The following is a 21,916-nucleotide window of genomic DNA, read 5'->3' on the forward strand; positions in this document are numbered from 1 at the left end:
TATGTTTTTTAACTTTCACATCTGTTGTGTTTGGCGCATTACCTAGCATATAGTTGATGCTCAGTAAATATTGTCCTAAGTAGTTTGCTGGAGTGGAGTCTTCCTGCATTTCTATGGTAATTGATAGATCGGACTAAATTACTTTTTAAAAATAACTATTTAAAATATTGTTTTGTTTCAAGAGAAAGAGTGTTTTGCTATTATCCTTTTTCTCTAGTTCTGTGATATTTTATGCACTATAGTCAAGTTTAATTGTCTACTCCTGTAGTTTTTGAGTTCTTGGAATATTTATTGAAATCTTCCAAGGGTAAAGTGGAAAAAAAAGCTGATATATTAACCGAAAGAAACAGTGTAAAAGCCACTAATATTTAAAAGATCGCTGTTAAATCCTTTTTTCTGGCTGAGTTTTATAACAAATCAGAGACTGCATGGTTGAAAAAACTAAGAATCTATTTGTGGAGGAAAAAGTTTAATACAGAAATATTTTAGAATTCTTATATTTAAAGGCACAAATAATTATACTAAATAACTTATATTAGTGATTACTTTGGGCCGGATATTGTGCTGAGTGCTTTATGAGCATTAATTTATGTAACCTCATGGGGCAGTACCTGGCCCTCAGTGCTGTTTAAACGTTATTAATTATTATGTTTACTATTTGAATCTGAGTTAATTCAGATGCTCTTATTTGGTATTTTTAAGTTCACCCCACAGAATCTCATCAGTCTTATCTATGCTGCCAGATTCAGAGCCTAACTCCCAACACCAAGTTTCATATAAGTTGTTTCCCAGTGAAACATTTCCCCATGCACCATTCTAGGCAGGAAATGTGTCCAGGTGGGAAGTCTGCTCCAGAAACAAAATGTTGCTATAAAAATTCATTCCCTATTTCTGCATTTTCTGATATTGAAACTTGATGGCGGTAGGAACAAGTAGGCATCTGGGACTCGTGCCAGAATGCTTGTCACTGAGGAGAGGTGGCTAAGAATCGTTATGTGTAACATTCATGGGGGTACCAGCTGAATGTATACCTGTGGATCGAATCCTGCTTCACAGAAATCAGTTAACTCATACAGTGGGAACCATACCAGGCAGAGCAGGTGCTGGAGGAATACAGTGACAAATACAAAAAATAAAGAACTCTTAGACTTGGATATGAAGAGATATTTTAACCCAGTATTGCCCAAACCTTAGTCTTTATGCATATGACTTACATTATTTTGACATATATTTGTATAGTAATGTAGTAATTTGCTTAATGTTTTCCTTTGAATAATTTCACATTTATTCCTTAAATACACTGATTATTAAAAGAAAATTGTATAAGTAAGTGAAAAACCATTAATAAAAGGTAACCATAAAACTAAATACAATAAAAGTAAATGTTTGTTCAAATCCCACCTGAAACCACCTCAGTTAACAACATATAGCGTGCTTTTGGATATACCGATTTAGTTCAACATGTTCCTTTTCTGGATACAGTGTCTGAAGTATTGAGCAGCTGAGATATGGGATCTTCTTACTCAAGGTAGCTCACTACCTTAATATACAGTCCCCTCAAACCCAACAGAAGGTTTATTTCTTGCTTACATTATGTTTAACTACCTTCCACATGGAGATTCAGGGATTCAGGCTCCTTCCATCTAGTGGCACCATTGTTTTTGTTGTTATTTGTTTGTTTTATAAACTGCTTTATTGATACATAATTCACATACAATTCACCCCTTTAAGTTGTGCAATTCAGTGGTTTATAGTATGTCTACAGAGCTGTGCAACTATCACTACAATCAATTTCAGAACATAGTCATTGCCCCAAACAGAAATCCTGTACCTGTTAGCAGTCCATTGTCTTGTAGTCTTGTCTGGTGGAATCTTCCACTGGGTCTTCTACATCCAACTAGGAGGCAAGGGAGGAGATGGAACATGGTCAATGGGCGGAAGGTTTTAGAGGCAGGCGGTGGAGTTTCACCACTTCCATCTCCACTCCCTTGGGCAGAACTCAGTCCTGTGGCCTTGCCTGAACGAATGGAAAAATGCAGCCTATCTGGGCACTGAGGGAGAAGAGGGAAACGTGGCTATCTCAGATCACTGGCACCGTCACTGCTCCAAAGCATTTGTAACCTTTGGATTGAATGTATTAATTCTGGAATTCCTTGAATTGGGAAGTCTGTTACATGAAACTTATGAAGGATCCACATACATTTATTTCTATATAACTCATTCCATTTTTCACTAATTTTAAAAATTAAAATAGGTAAACCACTTTTAGATTTATTTAAAAACACTTAAATGTTAGTATGTTTTGCTTTCAACTGTCATAAACATACCTGGTACCAGCTTTTAGAAGTGCCTTGGGGAGTTGGGAAGAGGGTTTGCCAAGAGTATAGCAAAGTCATAAGAGGAATGACCACTCAGGAAAAAACAAACAAGCTAGAGCTAAAGCTTTAAATACAGTAAAAAGCACAAACAAACAAACAAACAAAAAACTCCAGAAACTTTATAATAATTTACATCAGCACAATCTAATATGAAGTTTATTCTGTGATTTTAGAAATGGAATTTTTTGCCTTTTGATTTCTTATAAATTTATAGAGATTTTTCAACATCCTGTTTTTATTGTGGATATTACATTAAAAGTCATCATTTTCATAAATCTTCATGCCCGTGTCTATAACTACTGGCTTCTTAATGTAAATGTGCTTTTTTTTGTTTGTTTGTTTAAAAGCATTTTACAAAATGTGAAGTTCCTATGTCAGAAATTCTGATTATGAGCTGGTTGAAGGGAGGAAAAAAGATTAGGATGCCAAGTTTTCATTGTTGCTTTCTTTCATTTTTCACCAGAATTTAGTCATTGGTAAAGAGAGGGCATTTGATTATAGAACCATCAAGTTGGAAATGACTTTATATTTTATTTATTCTACTTCTCTTGATACCAGGAAAGTCTCCATTAAAATTATTTCCAATAGCCACAGGAGAAAGGCAAAATCCCTCCTGAGGTTTTCCTTGTGTCTCCTGGCTGATGTGTCCTGCTGCACTTGAGTTCTATTCTTTTAACTCTGTTCTGAGTGGAAAGGGAAGAGCTACCCTCATGCACAGAATAGGCTATTTGGCTCATTTGCGATTTTTAGTGTAGAATGCGCCATATTTCTTCCTTTTTCAAGAGTTAATTGGAACTCCTTAGCCTTTTAGTATTGACCCATCTGAACTTTTATTGTCCGTATCATCATTCCTCTCTTTAATCTTAACAAATGTCTGGTTGTAAAATCCTTGAGGTTAAGAAATTTTGCACTTTTAAAAAATCTCCATCGTGATCCTTTGGTTTCTAGGCCTTGCTGAAGGTAGAAGGAAGCCATAATCAATCTTTGGTGAATGTGGCTGAATGAAGGCCGCGTTGGCATGTGGTGTTAGCAGTAGATGTTGGTGCTATCCATCTGCCGAGGACGGCAAGTTCTAGGAATTTTATTGATATATTATTGTATGTAATATGTGTTTTGTCTGTATTCTCTGGAGCAGCGGTTCTCAACCTGTGGGTCGCGAACCTTTGGGGGTTGAACGACCCTTTCACAGGGGTCGCCTAAGACCATCAGAAAACACATATATAATGACATATTGTTTTTGTGATGAGTCACTATGCTTTAATTATGTTCAATTTGTAACAATGAAAATACATCCTGCATATCAGATATCTACATTACGATTCATAACAGTAGCAAAATTACAGTTATGAAGTAGCAACGAAAATAATTTTATGGTTGGGGGTCACCACAACATGAGGAACTGTATTAAAGGGTTGCGGCATTAGGAAGGTTGAGAACCACTGCTCTGGAGGTCCCTTGTCTCTAAACTCTGCCGTGCCAGCCGCCATCTTTGGGGTTGTATTTGTGGCCTGTTTTCATGGTTGTGCCCTCTTGAGAAAGAACAGGCTGAATGAACACAAAACAATGTAGTGGTGCCAAATGGAGGCCTAATGACAGGATGGCAGGGTGTGTGCAAGCAGAGGTTCCGTGGTTGGAATTGCAAGGGCAGGAGAGGGCATCACAGGGCACAGAGCACGCTTTGGGAGAGGGTTTCAATTCCTGCAAACAACCCTTCCGTCCATCTCACTCAAGTAATGGGGTTCATTTAACCTTATTTATTGTATAGCTCCATTTGTATTTAATTTGTGAATGGCTTTGGTCTTATAGTTGTTAAGAGCTATAAGCATAGGGAATTTCCACTGAGTTTATGTTTGTACTTAGTAAAATGGTATCAAGGTCTATGGGGCACTTAAGAATTCAGGGTTGGAATAAGAGGTCAAATCTTGGTTTATTGTGACCTTTTTTGGTCTTATTATGACTTTTGGCAAGCTAATTATATTCTCTAAGTTCTCATTTTTTAATCTGTTCAATGGGGCGGCAAGAGTTCTCCTGTCATATGAAGATTCACTGAGTTACCACATGAAGAGGTACAGGGCTTAGTTCACAGTGAGTGCTCTATACTTGTTAGATTTTGACACATAATAATTTTCTTTTTTATAATAAGCATCCAAAAATATTCCAGCTTGAGAGACCTGGAGTGAAGGAAAGGCTTTTGTGATATTGAAAGATCTGGGTTCAATTCTGGCTCAGCCTCTTAGCCAATCTCCTAACTGCTCTTTCCTAACAACTTCTCGGTGTTGTTGTGAAAACTAATTAATAGTAAATGTTGCCATTTAGGGAGTGACTTTCCCAGGCTAGACTCTGTGCTGAGCGCCTATGTATGCTTATCTTTATTCCTGTTACAAGCGAAACAAAGTGAGTAGTATTATCCTATTCCTACAGAGAAAGGACCTGAGAGGAGACAGCTTGCCTTCCGCCATAGGGCTTCTGAGTGGCAGAGCAGAGGCTAGAGCAGGGGTGGGCAAACTTTTTGACTCGAGGGCCACAATGGGTTCTTAAACTGGACCGGAGGGCCGGAACAAAAGCATGGATGGAGTGTTTGTGTGAACTAATATAAATTCAAAGTAAACATCATTACATAAAAGGGTACGGTCTTTTTTTTTTTTTTTAGTTTTATTCATTTCAAATGGGCCGGATCCGGCCTGCGGGCTGTAGTTTGCCCACGGCTGGGCTAGAGTCAGGGTCTGCCTGTCTTCAAGGCTCGAGCTCCCTATCTGAGGTCCTATTGCAATGCAAAGGTGATGCATGCAGTCAGTTCCTGCTGTGGCAGGCAGCTGGGAATTGCCACATTGGGAATAAAAGTTGTGACGGGGAAAAGGGAGGGTCATTTGCAGTATGGAGGAAAATTCTGGTGTATCTTTCACTGTGCAGAGTGGACATCCAGGGGGAAGGGTGGGGAAGGTGGACATGAGGATATCTTGAAGATTAACAGCTGACTTCTCAAATTCACCTGGGCTGGCCCTGGATACTTGTGTGTCTTTAAAAATTTTAAATTTTGTTACTTTAGTATTGATATTGATATTTTAAAAATACCAAGTATTCTGGAAATTAAAGGAAAACACTGTACCTTGTAAGACTTGCTGGGGGACAGGATCTCAAGCTTTGTGAAATGTACAAAAGATGTGCAAGAAAGGAGATATATATATTAGAGGCCTGATGCACGAAATTCATGCAAGAGTAGGCCTTCCTTTCCCAGGCTGCTGGCACCCGCTTCCCTCTGGCACCCAGGACCCTGGCTTTCCTCTGGCTGCCAGCAGGCACCCAGGACTCAGGCTTCCCTCGCAGCCCTGGCTTCATCCAGAAGGTCATCTGGTCTAATTAGCATATTACGCTTTTATTATTATAGACTAGAGTCCCAGTGCACGAATTTTTGCACAGGTGGGGTGTGGCTGGCCCAGCCCCAATTGGGGCGGATTGGGGCTGGGCCTTCTGGGAGAGGAGATGGTGGGAGGTTGGCTGGCCAGGCTGGCTGGGGGGAGGGGCTGAGGGCGATTGGCTGGTGGGCCCTGCCCCAGATTGGGGTAGGGGGGGCCGATGGGGGGTAGGGCTGGCCGTGGAGGGGCTATGGGAGGTTGGCCGGCTGGCTCCACCTCCTGATTGGGTAGGTTTGCTGGCCCCAGTGGGTGTCATAGCAACTGGTCGCTGGCTATACATACATATATATACATATACATACATATATATATTATAATATATATATTATATATATATATGGCCTATGCATGCTTGTGCGCACGTGCACACACGCACACACAGAGTGTCACTCATACTTCTTTGCAGACCGGCTCAACATACTGCTTAATATACTTCTACTAAATGCCAAGCAGTCTTCTCAGCTCGGAGGATTCAAAGATGAGTAAGAGGAGGTCTCAGCTTCATTGGGATTGTTAGTCTAGTGGGCAGGGTGAAGGCTATAGAAATAGAAGAAAAACTTCACGTGAAAAAAGTAATGATCTTGAATATTTCTTCTTGGGCGGCAATATTAGCAATAATATATAGCACACATCAGTGATCATGAAGTAATTTTCTTATCGAAGGAATTCTGAGAAGAAGTAGAGATAAACTGTATGCTGTGTGTCCTTTCTCGGTATTAACTGCTTAACCAGAGTGTGAGGGCCAGGTGTGAAGAAGCAAGGTGTTTGGGGTGTACATGGCTTTTCTATTTTTGGGGGTATACATGGCTTAACTCAGGGTTTCCTAGCATGAGTTTCTTATTTTTTCCGCTAGTCAACTCAAACAGCATTCCCAGCCTTTCCTTCAAACCTGATTCTCCCTCCGTAGTCCTATTGTGGGTTATGGTATCTGTCTACGGCACTCAAACTCAAAATCCCCAAGGCTCCTTAACTGCTTCTCCCCTCTTAAACCCCAACTCTAATTGATCACAAAGTCATGTGGACTCTACCTCCTAATACTCTGGCATCCCTGCTTCTCTCACCTTACTTATTGGGCTCACAACCTCATTATCCCTTACCTGAACTCTTTAAAAAAATTTTTTTTTTATTGATTTCAGAGAGGAAGGGAGAGGGAGAGAGAGATAGAAACATCACTGATGAGAAAGAATCATTGATCGACTGCCTCCTGCACGCTCCACTCTGGGGATTGAACCTACAACCCGGGCATGTACCCCGGCTGGGAATCGAACCGTGACCTCCTGGTTCATAGGTTGAAGCTCAACCATTGAGCTAGGCCAGCCGGGTCCTCACCTGTACTCCTGTAGCAGGCTCCCCGCTAGCCACCTGCCTTCACCCATCCCCCACACTGCCATTAATATCTTTTTGGGAAAACAAACCTCAATTTAACACTCCTCACTCCCTGCTTAGAACCACTAAGAATAAATCAAACTCCTTAGTTTGGCATATAAGCATTTTTCTAACTTGGTCTCAACCTTTTTGGTGTCATTTCCTACACTTCCCCTGTACCACTCCGAGCCTCAGTCATAATTTCTTTCTGTTCCCTAAATAAATGCTTCCCCCCCGCCCTTCACTTTCTCTACAGGAAACTCTCCTACTTATCCTTTAAAAACCAAATCCAAATATCACTTCCTCCCTGAACCGTCTCCAGCCTCTCCTGGCCCAGTCACTGCCCCTTCTCAGCGCTCCTCGCTCCTCAGTGCTCGCTGACTTCATCATCATTCCTCAATGATGAGTCATCCCCCCAACCCCTCCACCCACCATGCTACTGTGAACTCCTCCAGAGGAGACCCTCAGCCCCTTCCAGAACTTGGAAGCCACTGTGCAGGGTGTCTCATCAGTGTTTGCTGGTGGGATGGATAACGTAATGAAGGAGCAACCTAAATTTGAACTTTCATCCTCCAACTTCATAGCGAGGTATTTGGATCAATAAGCCCAAATATTAGTACAGTAACATAATTATATTAATTAACATAACCACAGAACATGAACTCAGGGGGTGTAAGTAAACGCACTATAAAAGTCAGCCCCTCTTCTGTATAGATGGGCCTGCATCTAACAGCTGCCTTTAGTGGAGGGGGCAGGTGGTGGGTGGAGAAGGGTGTCGTGGAAGCAGACCGTACATAGCCCGCGGCTCGAGGGCTGAGAGCTGGCAGGTGGTCCATGATCCCAGAGCAGTGTCTGAAAAGCCCATGATGTTAACAGTGACTTTCTCCAGGGTTGGGGATGAAGGGTCGTTTGACCCTCTGTTGCTGTTAGTATTTTGTAAGGCTTCTGCAGTGATGTGTGACTCGTCAATAGGAGGGTGGTGCCCTGGCACTTCCTCTGCCCATTAACTGGTGCAGGCCCCAGGGATGGGGTGGGGTGGCCCTGTTTGGCCAGACCTCTCAGCACGGGGCTTCGGGTTCTTCATAAGCTGCCCCCGATCGATTGATCACCTCCCCATCCTGCTGCATGCACCTTGTGCATCAGCCATCAAATCGTTTTGTTGTTGTTGTTTTTGCTACTTATTTTAGGTAGCAAACACAGATATCATACTACAGGTCAGACTCTCTTCTAAGCACTTTGCCAATACTCATTTAATTCTCAGAGCTCTGCAATAGTATCGATGAAGTAGATACTGTTATAATTTCCATTTTACAGATGAGGCAACTGAGGTCATTCTGGAATGTGTTTTTCTTCACGTGTGCTGTTCGTTTCCTCCCTACCATGCATCAGAATTTCTCTGCCCAAGTCGTCATTTAAGCCAGAGTTCCTCTGTATTCTCTTAGCATCTTTTTAATATACGGTACTTACTATATTTTACAGGCTCAGGCACAAATAGGTTTACAGTTGTTTGTGTGGAAAATAATACAATAATAATACAAGAATAAACTCCGTGTTTCGCATGCTCACAACTGCAAACCTACTTTTGCCCCACCCTGTATAATAAATACTGTTTTTCTGTCTCAGAGGTAGAGATGGGAAAGTTGCTTAATTTTAGTGTCTTCCCTCTGTGAAATGTGTCTGGTATCGCTGACCTCACAGAGTGGCTGTGAGGATTAAAGGACACAATAGTTGGACTCTACGCTTAGGACGTGAGCTTCCCCGATCGGGACTTTGTGTATTCCTGGACACCGTTGCTGACACGGGGCAGGTGTGCCCTGTGGGAAACTGAGGGAAGGGAGAGAAGGAAAGACAGATGACCCCCCAACTCAAGGCCTCTAAGGGAGAAGAGTGTCGGCACACCTAGATATCTCAGAAAGGTGTGAGCGATGACCACTGAGCAAAGACGGTTGGGTTTGTTCGTGGTGATGTTTTTGAGAATGGCTTTAGCAGCCTGTGGTGACGTGGGCTGCAGATTGCAAGTGGTGAAGGAGGAGTGGGCGGGAAGGAAATGAAAGGCTGAAGGTGCGATCACATTTCCTTTCAGGAAGGGAAGAGAAGGTTTGGGTCATGGCAGGGCCAGAAGAAGGGCTCTTGGTGTGGCTGGGAGAGGAGGTGGCTCTAGGCAGGGGAAGGACATGCCTTGGAAGGGCGTGGCTGGGGAGAGTGTCCCTCCCCCTCTCCTGACCACAGCTCAGTCCATGCCCAGAACCCTGACTGCCCCCTTGGGGACTTGTCTCCACGAATTCTGTCACCTGCTGGCAGCTGGGGCATCCCAGGGTCCAGTGGACGTTGGGGTCAGCTGGGTAATGTGTGTCAACAGTCTGAGCTGCATTTTCCTCATCTGTGAAAGGAGGGGAATTATGTGAGCGAAGTACCACCTACAGTTTCTTAACTGTTGTAGCCTTTTAATCTCCTAGAAACAGGATGAAAGAGGAAACGGAAAATCTTAAAATGCTTTGGACCTGCAGGAGGAGGGGGTTGGGGTGTGTGTGTGGGATGGCAGCTCTCGTCCCCATAAAGTTGTGGGCAGTTGTCCCCTGCGAGAAGGGGACTGGGAAGGGTTTGTGTTCTGATGAGACTCTGGGTTCCATGGAGAACACCAGGTTCTCTCTGCTGGAGACGCAGAAGAACTAGATGTAGCAGTGAAGGTCTGGCTAAGTGTTAAGGAGACAGTGTTGTTTTTTGACCTTCTGCAGCCCAGCATGCAGGAACAGGGAAAGGAATGAATAGGGGTGCAAAAATGTCAAGGGATGTGTGGGATTAGTGAGGTGGTGGGGGGAGGGGGGGCGGCGGGTAGAGCAGGGGAGAAGGGGAGAGAGAAAAAAGAAGAAGAGGGGAGGGGAGGGCAAGGGACAGGAGAAGTACTGGTGAAATGACCTCCAGAGCAGTCTAGTCAGATGGGAGCTGGTGGCCTGGGGCAGTTGGCAGGTCCGAAAGTTCTTTGGTGGCAGTGAGGGTGCTGAGCAGGTTCCTGGGAGCGGGTAGGGGGCTCAAAGATTGGGGCCAGAGGGGCATTTCAAAGTATTAGATGAAGCAATCTTGAATGACTGGGGCCAGGGAATGGCTGAGCTACCCCCAATACTACACTTCTTCATTTGTCTATTTTTTCTTCTATTCTGTATATCCACCCCCCCATCCCGTCACCTAAGTAGCCTTAGTCTTTATACAGCTTTATCTATGGCATGTCTCAATTAATATTATTCAGCAAACATTCTTTATTTCTACATTGTATTTGCAATATTTTTAGTGGATACAATATATCAAGTTATCTTTGCACATACTATTTTGTACTCCTTTGGATTTTTTCCTGGGATAAATTCTCAAATGTGAGCTTACTCATGTGAGTAATCTCAGTTGGTGTGAATGCTTTTTTTGGTGGGGAGGGGTGTCTTGATATGTCATTCGGTGTCTGCTGCAGGGAGATTTTCCGTGCAGGGGGAGGGAGGGCAATAGGGGAGAAAGTAGAACCTTCAATGAGAGTCTGAGTGGAGGCTTTATGAGGATGTGCTAAGGCCACCTTTCATCCTCCTGGTTCTGTGTGCTGGAGGGGACAGGTAACGGGCTACAGTTTGCTTCTGTAATTGATGCTCTCTTTTTGGGCTCTCATCAAGAAGTTGAAGAAGGGGGTCGGGAGTACACGGGGAGAGCTCAATGGGAGAAAAAGGAGACATATGTAAAACTTTCAACAATCTACACTAATAATAGACAAACATGTAAATTGACTGTACCTCCGCAACACCACAAAGCCAATCAGGAGCAAGTATGCAAATTAACCCGACAAAGCTGACGAGCCTGTGGGCAGCATGGCGATGACGCAGGCGTTCCGCACTGCCCCAGCTGCTCCAGGCCTCTGGGCAACATGGGAAGGCGGAAAGGCACCTCCAGGCCGGAGCAAAGGCAGTGCCGGCAGCCAGGGGAAGGAAGGCCCATTCTTGCATGATTCTCCGTGCATCAGGCCTCCAGTAAAGAATAAAAAAAAAAGAAGTTGAAGTTAAGATGCGTGTCTGAGATGGGAAGGCAACAATGAGAGGGAGTCCATTGTTCTGTTCCAGAGCTTTTGGGAGGCAAGAACAGAACCATTTCATCTTTAGAAATTAAAGGATTTAATTATTTTGATTAGAGTTCTCACAGTGTTAGTGTTTTGAATAATTTTAAGAAATTATAATATATTGAGTCAGTGATTTCATTGACAAATACTACCATTAATCACATTTTCTTATATCTTATGATTGTAATCGTTCTTTTTTTTCTTTCTTTCAACAGAAAAAATACAGAAAGGGATTTATTGATGTTTCAAAAATAAAGTGTGTGGAAGTAGTGAAGAATGATGACGGTGTCATTCCCTGTCAAAATAAATATCCGTTTCAGGTGAGCCGGCATGTTCCGTGGCAGCGTAATTCTGGGCTTATAGTCATACTCTTTGACATTACAGTTTCCTGTCATTGCTTTAGTGGTTGATTTTTTTAAAAGTTCAGCTTTATTGAGGTATAATTGACACATCGGAATGGTATATATTTAAGGTGTAAAATCTTGATGTTTTGATATATGTATATACCCTGTGAAATGATCACCACTTCACATACCATTTTCTTTATTTTTTTGTGTGATCTACCTTCTTAGCAAATTTCAAGTACACAGTACAGTATTGAGAACTGTAGCCACCATTCTGTGCATTAGATCCCCAGGACTCTCACCTTGCGTAACTGAAACACTTGGTACTGTTGGCGGCGACAGTAGCACCATAGAGTCAGACCTGGGTTCAGCAACCTCTGTACTTGAGTTCTGGCTAAGAAAGAATTCAGAGCCAAGACTCAACCAATAAAGCTTATTTAGAAACTCAACCAAAGCTTATTTAGAAAGTCACAGAAGTGGAAGTGAATCGTAGAAGAAATGGGCTCAGGAAACAAGCTAGAGAGGCAAAAGAAGGGGCCCTTAGAGCTTACGGGAGAAGGAAGGAGAGAGAGAGAGGAGGGAAACTCAAAATTGGGCTGTGGGCATGCTACCTAGTGAGAGTCATACACAAATACTACCTTGAGGATAAAATTATCTGAGGTCTCAGGGGAGGATTCCGTAGAATAGTGGTCGCCAACCGGTGGTCTGCGGACCACTGGTGGTCCCTGAGGTCCGATGGTTGGTGGCCGCTGCCATAGAATATTCATCAGCTCTCCAGGTGTGTTCTTTCAGGATCTCGGTCTCCCTGATTGGTTGGCACCAGGGTCATTAGTCATTGCAGCTGGATCTGATGTCAGCCGTGGCATCCCTTGTCTGGATTTGCTGCTTTTCTGGTCCTGGAGCTGAAACACAACCGAGGCCTAGATGTATCTGATGTGGCTCAGAACCTCATGTCTTAGGGGCTTAGTGCTTAAGGGCTATTCTCTGGCCCCTTATCCATTTCCCCCAGGGCATCTACCACAAGACTAGCAACATGCCAAGGGAGGAAAGGTCAGGGGAAGATCCGAACTGCCTGGCCAGCACTATGGGAGGTCAGGGGGTTAAACTGCATGACCAGGGGTATGCTAGGGGAGGAAAGGTTACCCTTGGGGCTAGCTACTTGTTTTCACAGTTTTGCTTGTTGCTAGGCACCCGGAGCTTTCTGCCTGGTGACCTTATATGTACCTGGCCCATTGTCTTTTCTCTGCTCATGCCTGTCTAACTGCCTACCCCAGTACCCTTTGACCTACATTTCCCCATTTCCCAGCCCCTGACTTCCACTGTTCTATTCTCTGCTTCTGTGATTTTGACTCAAATTCCATATATAAGTGGGATCATAGAGTGTTCATCGTTCTGTGTCTGGCTTATCTCAGTTAGTATACCAGTAATGTCCTCCAGGTTCATCCATGTTGTTAAGAATAATAGGATTTCCTTCTTTTCTTAAAGCTGAATAATATTCCATGGTGTATAGACACAACACCTTTTCTTTATCCATTCATCTGTCTGGATATTTAGGTGGTTTGCATATTGCAAACGATGCTACAGTGAACATGGCAGTGCAGAGATAGTGTCAAGATCCATATTTTATTTCCTTCAGATAAATACCCAAAAGTAGGCTTGCTAAATCATATGGTAGTTGATTTTTAGTTTCATTTGTACTTCGATAGTAATTGTTTTTTTTCATAAACTTTTTAAGTCTTGGTTGAAACATTAAAGAAATATTTTATTGATTTCAGAGAGGAAGGGAGAGGGAGTGAGAAATAAAAACATCAATGATGAGAGAGAATCATTGATTGGCTGCCTCCTGCATGCCCCACCCTGGGGATCGAGCCCCAAACCCAGGTATGTGTCCTGACTGGAATTGAACTGTGATTCCTTGGTTCATAGGTTGATGCTCAACCACTGAGCCGTGCCAGCCAGGCTACATGTTTTTGGTCTGTTAGATTCTACCAATGCCCTGAGTTTCTAAGCCCCAGACCTAACGTGCTATTTATTATTCAGATTGGTCCTAGAGCCATTAGGAGAGGGAGTGGAGACTGAGACGGAAAAAAGTGGGGTGAGGTGTTTTCTGTGAATTTAAGAAGCGGAGAAGGGGTAGGAGCGAGCCCCTGGAACAAAAATGAGATTCAAATGCTGCTTGTGATGCAAAATACATTAGCATTGCATGTCCATTAAAGTGTGCCTTTTAAAAAGGTTATGTTTTTTCATGTTTTCCTTCACAATGATTATTTTATGGAAGGGAGGTAAATACACTGTCTCATTTATGACGGGAAACAGATTCACAGACGTTAAATGACTCGTCCAGGGTCATTCTGTGAATGAGAAACCTCCCCACAACCCACATGTCCTGTCACTCCCAGGGGATCGGTGTGGCATCCGGGGCATCCTTGTCACTCCCTGCCAGTCATGGTGCACACGTGCCCTGGGAGCCAGGCGTGCAGAGCTGGACCCTGGTATTCAGACCTTGAAGCAGGCAGACAGGACCTCTCTCCAACACCCACTCACCTCCTCTCTGGTCTATGCTTTCCTTTGGTTAGTGAACATCTCCTCTGCAAGTCGCCTTTTACCCATAGCTATGGTCTCACTATGTGCTAAGGGGAAAAGTTGCAAAAGTGTTTTCAACCCTAACTGGTTTGGCTCAGTGGATAGAGTGTTGGCCTGTGGACTGAAGGGTCCCAGGTTCGATTCCAGCCAAGGGCATGTACCTTGGTTGCAGGCACATCCCCAGTAGGGGGTGTGCAGGAGGCCGCTGATCGATGTTTCTAACTCTCTATCCCTCTCCCTTCCTCTCTGTAAAAAAAAAAAAAAAAAAAAAAAAAAATATATATATATATATATATATATATATTTTAAAAAAGTGTTTTCAACATAGTAGCACAATGGAGAGCTTGGTTGTTTTTAATTGCTACTGTGAATTTATCAGTTTACATTTGAAATAAACGTTTACCAGTTGGGGAGATTAAGATATTCAGGCTTTAAAGCGGCATCTGGTTTATTTTCACTCTGGTGAGAACAACACACTAGGAGGAAGGACTACAATTAATTTTCTTTTTCCCAGTCCTTCATTTTAGATCTGTCATTTCTTTGCTTGAAGAGGAGGGACAGTGTGGTGCTTAGAGAGGCAGCTCTGAGGCCACACCACCTGATTTGCCGCTGATGAGCTCGGTGACCTTGTGCAGGTTTAACTGCTTTTGTGTCTCTTTCCTCTTCTGAAAAATGAGAATAATAATTATACTAGCATTCACTTCCTAGGGTTGTTGTGAGGGTTAACTAAGGCGATATAGAAATAGTTTAGATACACAGTGAAAGCAAGATGAGTGTTAGTTGTGTTGCTAGAGAAAATGGGTCCTTGCAGTGTTGCGAAGAAAGAATTCCAAAGGGCACACGTGTGGGAGAAGTTAAGTTTTATCAGGGTGAAAGGAAATAATATGCCCTCGGGGATGTAGTGGCCAGCAACTGTCCCGAGACCCTTACTAATCCTCCATGCATTTTCTTGGTTTCGGAAACAAGCAGGCTTTCTTTCAAACTGTCCAATCTTTTCCCTAAATCTTCCCCGGCTTGTGCTGGCCCTACCCCCTCCAACCCCTTTCCTGGATTTTCCAGCGTTCTTTGCCTTTATCCTACCCCCCCCCCCCCCCCCCCCCCCCCCGCTGATTTCCCTAGGCTAGACTCCTCCCCTTTGTGTTGCTATTTGGGCTCCCTCTGCATATACCTTATGGTCCTGCTGCATCATCTGGCTTCTGTTGCGCATGCCTCAGCAGAGGTACTTCCCACTGTGTCACCCTGCCCCATCCCATCCCCAGGCACGGGCAGGCTGTCCCCGGGGGAGTGTGGAAAGCAGTTCTTCCTGTCTGTTCAGGGATCGGCTATCCCTTGGGGAGTCTGTGAAACTGCCCTTCCTAGTTAATCAGGCTTAAGTCTGATTTCATTTGCTCCCTTCCTTTGTTAATAACTAACTAGCTAGCTAACTAACTAACTAACTACTGTAATAGCTATTGTTATTGTTGTTATTGTTACTTCTCTTACTGCTGCTATTAACACTACACCTACCTCAGATCTAGAAGTCAGCCCAATTGAAATCTTGTTCTTGATTAGGAATGTTAAGTGCATATGTAATTGTGTGTGTCTACGTGTGTGTGTGTGTGTGTGTGTGTGTGAGAGATTTCATTTGAAGTTTAGCAGGGAACCACTCCTGTCACACTGCTGATGGCTACTAGACATTTGCAGGGTGGCAGGTGGATGTGGGGAGCTACGGTTCTCATGGTCTAGGCTCAGAATTAGAAGTTTTGCTTTCCAAGAGAAAGAGATCTGCCATGCACACTTTGGAGCGGTTTAGAATGATGGAGGAAAATATGAGAACAGGAAGCATTCCACCCAGAACCATTTTTAGTTGTTGAGATGAAGAAATACAAGAAAAATTTAAAAACCACCTTAAAAATGAAGAAGAGGTAAACTTGAGCTTTAACTATGTGATTTAAACCAGCAAGATTTAAAAGGCAAAAAATTCTTATTTTATTAAGTATAACTGAAAGTTCGGGTTCTAGTTTCACATCTTCACAGTGAAAGTTTGTATCACATGCAGATGCAATGCCAAAAAAAAAAAAAAAAAGGAAAAGCAAAGCAAAGTAGACATTTTCAAAAGACACTAAGAGAGAAAAAGAGGTTGCTTCCCGGCTCAGCATATTCTCGCCCAGGACGGAACAGAGAACACAGGAGGAGGAGCCAGCTGCTTCCTTAGCTGAGTCTGCTGATGGCAAGGGGGTTCCCCAGGCGGTGGCATTTCTTTCCTGAGTTTTGAACCCAGATCTGTCTGTCTAACAGCTGTTAGATGCATTGTCCCTGAAGGTCTCTTGAATAAAGGAATGAGTGGATGAAGATGCAAATAGGAGGGAGGGTAAGGACTAAGGATTGTTCCTAAGGGGGTGGTGGGGGTGGTGGTGTATTTCCTCCTCATTGAACTGGCTTCTGTACCACAAGGTCTGCAGAGCTCTTCCCTCCCTGACACTGTCTGCTCTGGCAGGATGACTCACCGGAAGACGAGGCACACACTGAAGGGACATGGCTCCCTGCGTGCCCTCTGCCCCAGTCAGCTGTCCCCGTGGGTGACACGGAGGTGGCCTCCAGGTGTGCTCGGAGGTTTGCTCAGAGGAGGATACTGGACCCAGATAGCTCACCCACCGGCTTGCCTGAGATGCCACATTCATGGTCATCTTTTGGGTTGAGGGTGCTATCTGTAGATATTTCTTTATAGGAATACAAATGTCCCAAGTTAGCTAGGTAATATATCTAGTCTTGGTTATCAGAACGCTGTGTTTGAATTGGTTTTCCTCTGATTGGCTAGCCTTGAACAAACTTTAACAACGTTACAGACTCACCATACTGTCAAGAGGTGAGCTTTGAGGAGAAGTTAGACTGGACCCCGAAAAGGCAGATTCCAGCAGGGAACTGGTCCAGGGGCCCCATGAAGGTGTTTGGGGGAAACATGAACAAGAAGGGCCTTTGGAGGTCAAACAGATCCTACTCAGATGACATAAGCTCACCTCCCTTAGTTTTCTCATCTGGAAAATGAGGGTCCTATTGCTAATAGAGACATGGGCTGCCACAGGGATTAAATGGGCCAGTGTATGTAGGTGCTTAGCTTGATGTAAAGACTTAGTAAAGTGGATTATTGTAATGAATTATTACCACACACCCAGGTTTCTGGAAGGTTCAAAGCCCTAGAAGTTCTTTCCAGATAACCCTGTTCAATTCAGAATGACTGTTTCATGGTACATTTTTACCTAATTCTTAGGTACAGAGTTGATTGCATTGACGAACCTGGGTAAGATTCTGACACCCAATTCCAATGTGTGTTTTCTATGTATGTATGTATGTTTGTATGTATGTATGTATTTATTTTTAATTTCTTTTATGTTTATTGTTGAGAGCATTACAGATGTCCCCTCTTCTTCCCCCTTGACCCCCACCAACCAGTTCCTGCCCCACCCCAGGCCTTCACCACCCCATTGTGTGTTTTCTAACACATCACCAAGTAATTCCCTGACACCTGCTAGGTGTCTTACAATTCATTTCAATTCTAACACTATCTGACCAAAGACAGCATCAATCCCACAGGTTAAGGGCTCAGTCTCTCAAGACTGGTCCCACTTTAGATGCCAGTCAACCCCAAGTTATTGCCTGTGCTGCTGATCAGAGGTTTCCTCAGTCTCCTCTTGAGTAATTTGCTAGAGTCGCTCAGAGGACTCAGAGAAATATTCTATTTACTAGCTCACAAGTTTATTATAAAGGAATGTGACTCAGGAGCATCCAGATGGAAGAGATGCATAGGACAGGGCATGGGGAAAGGGCATGGTGGTGTCATGCCCTCCACTCTCCCCACATCTCCACGTATTCACGAACCCAGGAATTCCCTGAACCTGCTCCTTTTAGGGTTTTTATGGAGGCTTCCTTGTGTAAGCATGATGGATGACATCATTGGCCATTGTTGATTGAACTCAGTCTCTAGTCCAGCCGTGGGCAAACTACGGCCCGCGGGCCGGATCCGGCCCATTTGAAATGAATAAAACTAAAAAAAAAAAAAAAAAAAAAAAAAAAGACCGTACCCTTTTATGTAATGATGTTTACTTTGAATTTATATTAGTTCACACAAACACTCCATCCATGCTTTTGTTCCGGCCCTCCGGTCCAGTTTAAGAACCCATTGTGGCCCTCGAGTCAAAAAGTTTGCCCACCCCTGCCCTAGTCCCTCTCCCCTCCCTGTAGTTGGGATGGGGTGGGGTAGGGGGACTGGAAGTGCCAACCCTTTAATCACAAGGTTGGCTCTATTGACAACCAGCCCTCATCCTTAGGTACTTTCCGGAAGTCACCTCATTAGCACAACAAAAGACATCTTTGTCACTCTAGGCACTGGATATTCCAAGGGTTTTAGGATTTCTGTGCCAGGAACAGTGGTAAATACCAAATAGATATTTATTTTCTTAAAATTACATTATCACAGGTGTGAAAATCATGGACCAAACGAGGCAATGTAGATCCCCACATCTCTCTTAGTGCTCTATCTTTACCTCTCTATCATGTCTCATTTTCTGTCTTGTTATAAAGTATTTCTATCCACATCTTGAAAATAAGGTTCTTGTTTGATATGTTTTTATATCTATGTAGTCCCATCAAAATGCTAGTTGGATTAATTCATCACTGAATGAAATATGACACTATTGTTCTATGGTGCTCACATTGCTCTTAGACTAAATTTATTTGATTGAAATGATGGGAAGGAATTACCTGTTGAAGATGGCCAGGCACAGCCATTTGCCAATGAAAGAGCTATTTGTGTTCAATCCAGTGGCTGTTGATGTGGTGAAGAGAGGCTGCTAGCCATACACACACACACACACACACACACACACACACTCTAGAGGCTCAATGCACAAAATTCGTGCAAGGGGCTCAGACCTTGCATCCACAGTGGCTTGCCTTGGCCCGAGGCCACCTCAGCAGCCACCTAGACCCTCGCAGCCCAGGCTTCGTCTGGAAGGTCGTCCAATCTAATTAGCATATTATGCTTTTATTATTATAGACTAGAGGCCCGATGCATGAAATTTGTGCAAGAGTAGGCCTTCCTTCCCCCGGCTGCCGGCACTGGCTTCCCTCTGGCACCCAGGGCCCGGGCTTCCCTCGCAGCCTTGGCTTCGTCCGGAAGGATGTCCAGTCTAATTAGCATATTATGCTTTTATTATTATAGATTATTATAGATACTAGAGGCCCAGTGCACGAAATTCATGCAGGGGTAGGGTCCCTAGTGGCTGCCTGCCACCAGCTGGGGCCTCCCTTCCTGCAGTTGGTTGGCCAGTCCCACTCCTTAGTTGAACTCCCCATCGAGGGGACAATTTGCATATTAGGCTTTTATTATATAGGATTTTAAATCTTTATGTTAAAAGTATTACATATGTCTCCTTCTTTTTCCATTTTCCATATATATTTTTTTACACAATCAAGGTGTTTCTGCCTTGTGACAGACATTAAGACCAAAGATAAAATTCTTGGGTTACTTTCCCAGGTTTAATTTTATTATTAACTAGAGGCTTGATGCACAAAATTCGTACAAGGGGCTTGGCCCTCGCAGCCCCAGCTGCCTGGGCCCCCGCAGCCCCGGCTTCATCCAGAAGGTCGTCGGCACTACAAAATGGTCATTCTGCTGTTTGATCTAATTAGCATATTAGCTCTTATTGTATAGGATACCAAAAGCATGAGTAATAAGACTATTTAGTTGTTTGATAGAAGTTACCTCTAAAAGAGACACTGGTTGGAAGTTTGGGCTTTGGAATCAGGATTGTGGCTTTCTGGAATACCTGGCAAATGATGACAGGCAAGTTAAGGAGCACAACATTATGGGTACCACTCTCAGTGCATTCTGTGTGAATGGTGCCTCCTGGTGTTATACAGGAGTGAAGAGTCCATGGATAGGTCTTAGTCTCTTCATCTATAAAATACTGATACCTTGATGGTAGTAATCCTTGAGTTAAGGTGTGTAAAGCACTTAGCATAGAGTTAGAATAGTCAGTGCTTAATAGTTAGCTACTGCAGTTATTTCTAGTGGCAAAAAGAAAGTATAGGAGTGATGCCTTAGGAGTAGTCCCTTTATCTACCAGTAAATAATATTCAGAAAAATACTGGATTAGAATCATCCCTGTTGCACCAAGTTAATCTAAGGAGCTTTAGTGAATTAGGTCACAGGAAATAACCAGATTACTGAAGCATCCTGGCCTCTATAACTTTTTCTTCTATAAAGCACAGTCCTTTGCAAAATGTGTATCCTACTCGATGTAGACATGAAGAAATAGATGCATTTTGTGAGGCAGGAATCTAGGTTCTTTGGATCCAAAGTAACTGACTTTTATTGCTAGACAAAGTGCTGTGTCTGAGTATTTCTCACCAACTCCGTCTTATCTTTTATTTTAGGTTGTTCATGATGCTAACACACTTTACATTTTTGCACCTAGTGCACAAAGCAGGGACCAGTGGGTGAAGAAATTGAAAGAAGGTAAAACTCCTATAATGAAATATTAATCTGTATATAATTTTAGGACAGACCATTATTATCACTAAAATAGAAGCACAGCTAATATATCTTGCATTTATAATCTTTTACTATACAAAAAGTATTTCTCCAAGGACATTTTGTTACCTAAGTGATACATATTGAAGATAACTTCTTTTTTTATAATCTGATTCCTTCTAGTGGTATATACATAGTTTCTAAGAAAAGCATGGTTTTATTTAGTTCATGATATATTTAAAACCAATAAAGCACTGGGCTTTTATGATAAGGGATTTGATATTTTCTAAGAAATTGACAATGTAGTCAACATTCGGTGTGGATGAGCTGACTTTGCTTAAAGTATTTAAATGAGTGGTTTGTCCCATACGACCCTCATTGCTTCTTCTGTAAAACAGAATGGTGGTGGGCTGACTTCTTTGCTTATCCATTACAGTGTAGCCCAGATTACTTCTGCTAACAAGGGTGCTTCACAAAAAAAAAAAAAAAAAAAAGGCAAAAGAGAACCATATGGATTTTTCTGAATGCTGGGTTGGATGATGTTATGAGGTAGTTCTCATAATAAATATGGAATCTGAGAAATAAAGAATGGTTGACTGTTACTAAAGAGACATTATCATCTCTGCCTTATTTCACTAATCATTTAATGTGTTTATGAATTGCAGAAATAAAGAACAACAATAATATTATGATTAAATATCATCCTAAGTTTTGGGCAGATGGGAGTTATCAGTGTTGCAGACAAACTGAAAAGCTAGCACCTGGATGTGAAAAATATAATCTTTTTGAGAGTAGTAAGTATTCGTTTTGTTCTATGATTGTATTGTGCTCAGGATGTACATGTTATTGGCGGAGTGAGAAAGTGACATGATTTTTATTTTGAGGTTGGTTAAGTATGGCCTTTGCACTTTCTAGCACAGCGTAAATATTGGGCAGGTGTACTTGTAAGAATAATTATATTTAGTTAGTAGTGAGACCATTTCATGGAATCAAAATGTCTAATCAATTTGTGGGGCCTTTTATCACAGTGTGGAAGCCTGCTAAAAATAACTGTTAAAAATGTGAGCCTAGTATGGCATCATCATCATCACCTTTTTTTTCAGCTTTATTGAGGTATAATTGACATGTAAGATTGTAATATATTTAAAGGATACAATGTGATGATTTGATAAACTTACATGTTGTGAAAGGATTCCTCCCATTGAGTTAACACATCCATCACCTCACATGTTTTC

General features: G+C 42.8%; 1 protein-coding gene across 3 annotated transcripts in view; it reads left to right on the forward strand.

Annotated features, from left to right (window-relative positions):
* The window catches only part of TEC (tec protein tyrosine kinase), a 118,910-nt gene that overhangs the window by 69,186 nt on the left and 27,808 nt on the right, over positions 1 to 21,916 (forward strand). For 2 of the 3 annotated variants that reach the window (XM_070397006.1, XM_070397016.1), the window contains 3 exons: positions 11,459 to 11,563; positions 20,585 to 20,666; positions 21,347 to 21,475. In XM_070397006.1, the coding sequence (XP_070253107.1) occupies positions 11,459 to 11,563; positions 20,585 to 20,666; positions 21,347 to 21,475 (316 nt within the window). The remainder of the gene's footprint in view (positions 1 to 11,458; positions 11,564 to 20,584; positions 20,667 to 21,346; positions 21,476 to 21,916) is intronic. The other variant, XM_070397025.1, reaches the window with a different exon arrangement.

The sequence above is a fragment of the Myotis yumanensis genome, unplaced genomic scaffold (assembly GCF_028538775.1).
Source record: "Myotis yumanensis isolate MYYU_CA2020_CCGP unplaced genomic scaffold, mMyoYum1.0.hap1 SCAF_1, whole genome shotgun sequence".
NCBI classification, from domain to species: domain Eukaryota; kingdom Metazoa; phylum Chordata; class Mammalia; order Chiroptera; family Vespertilionidae; genus Myotis; species Myotis yumanensis.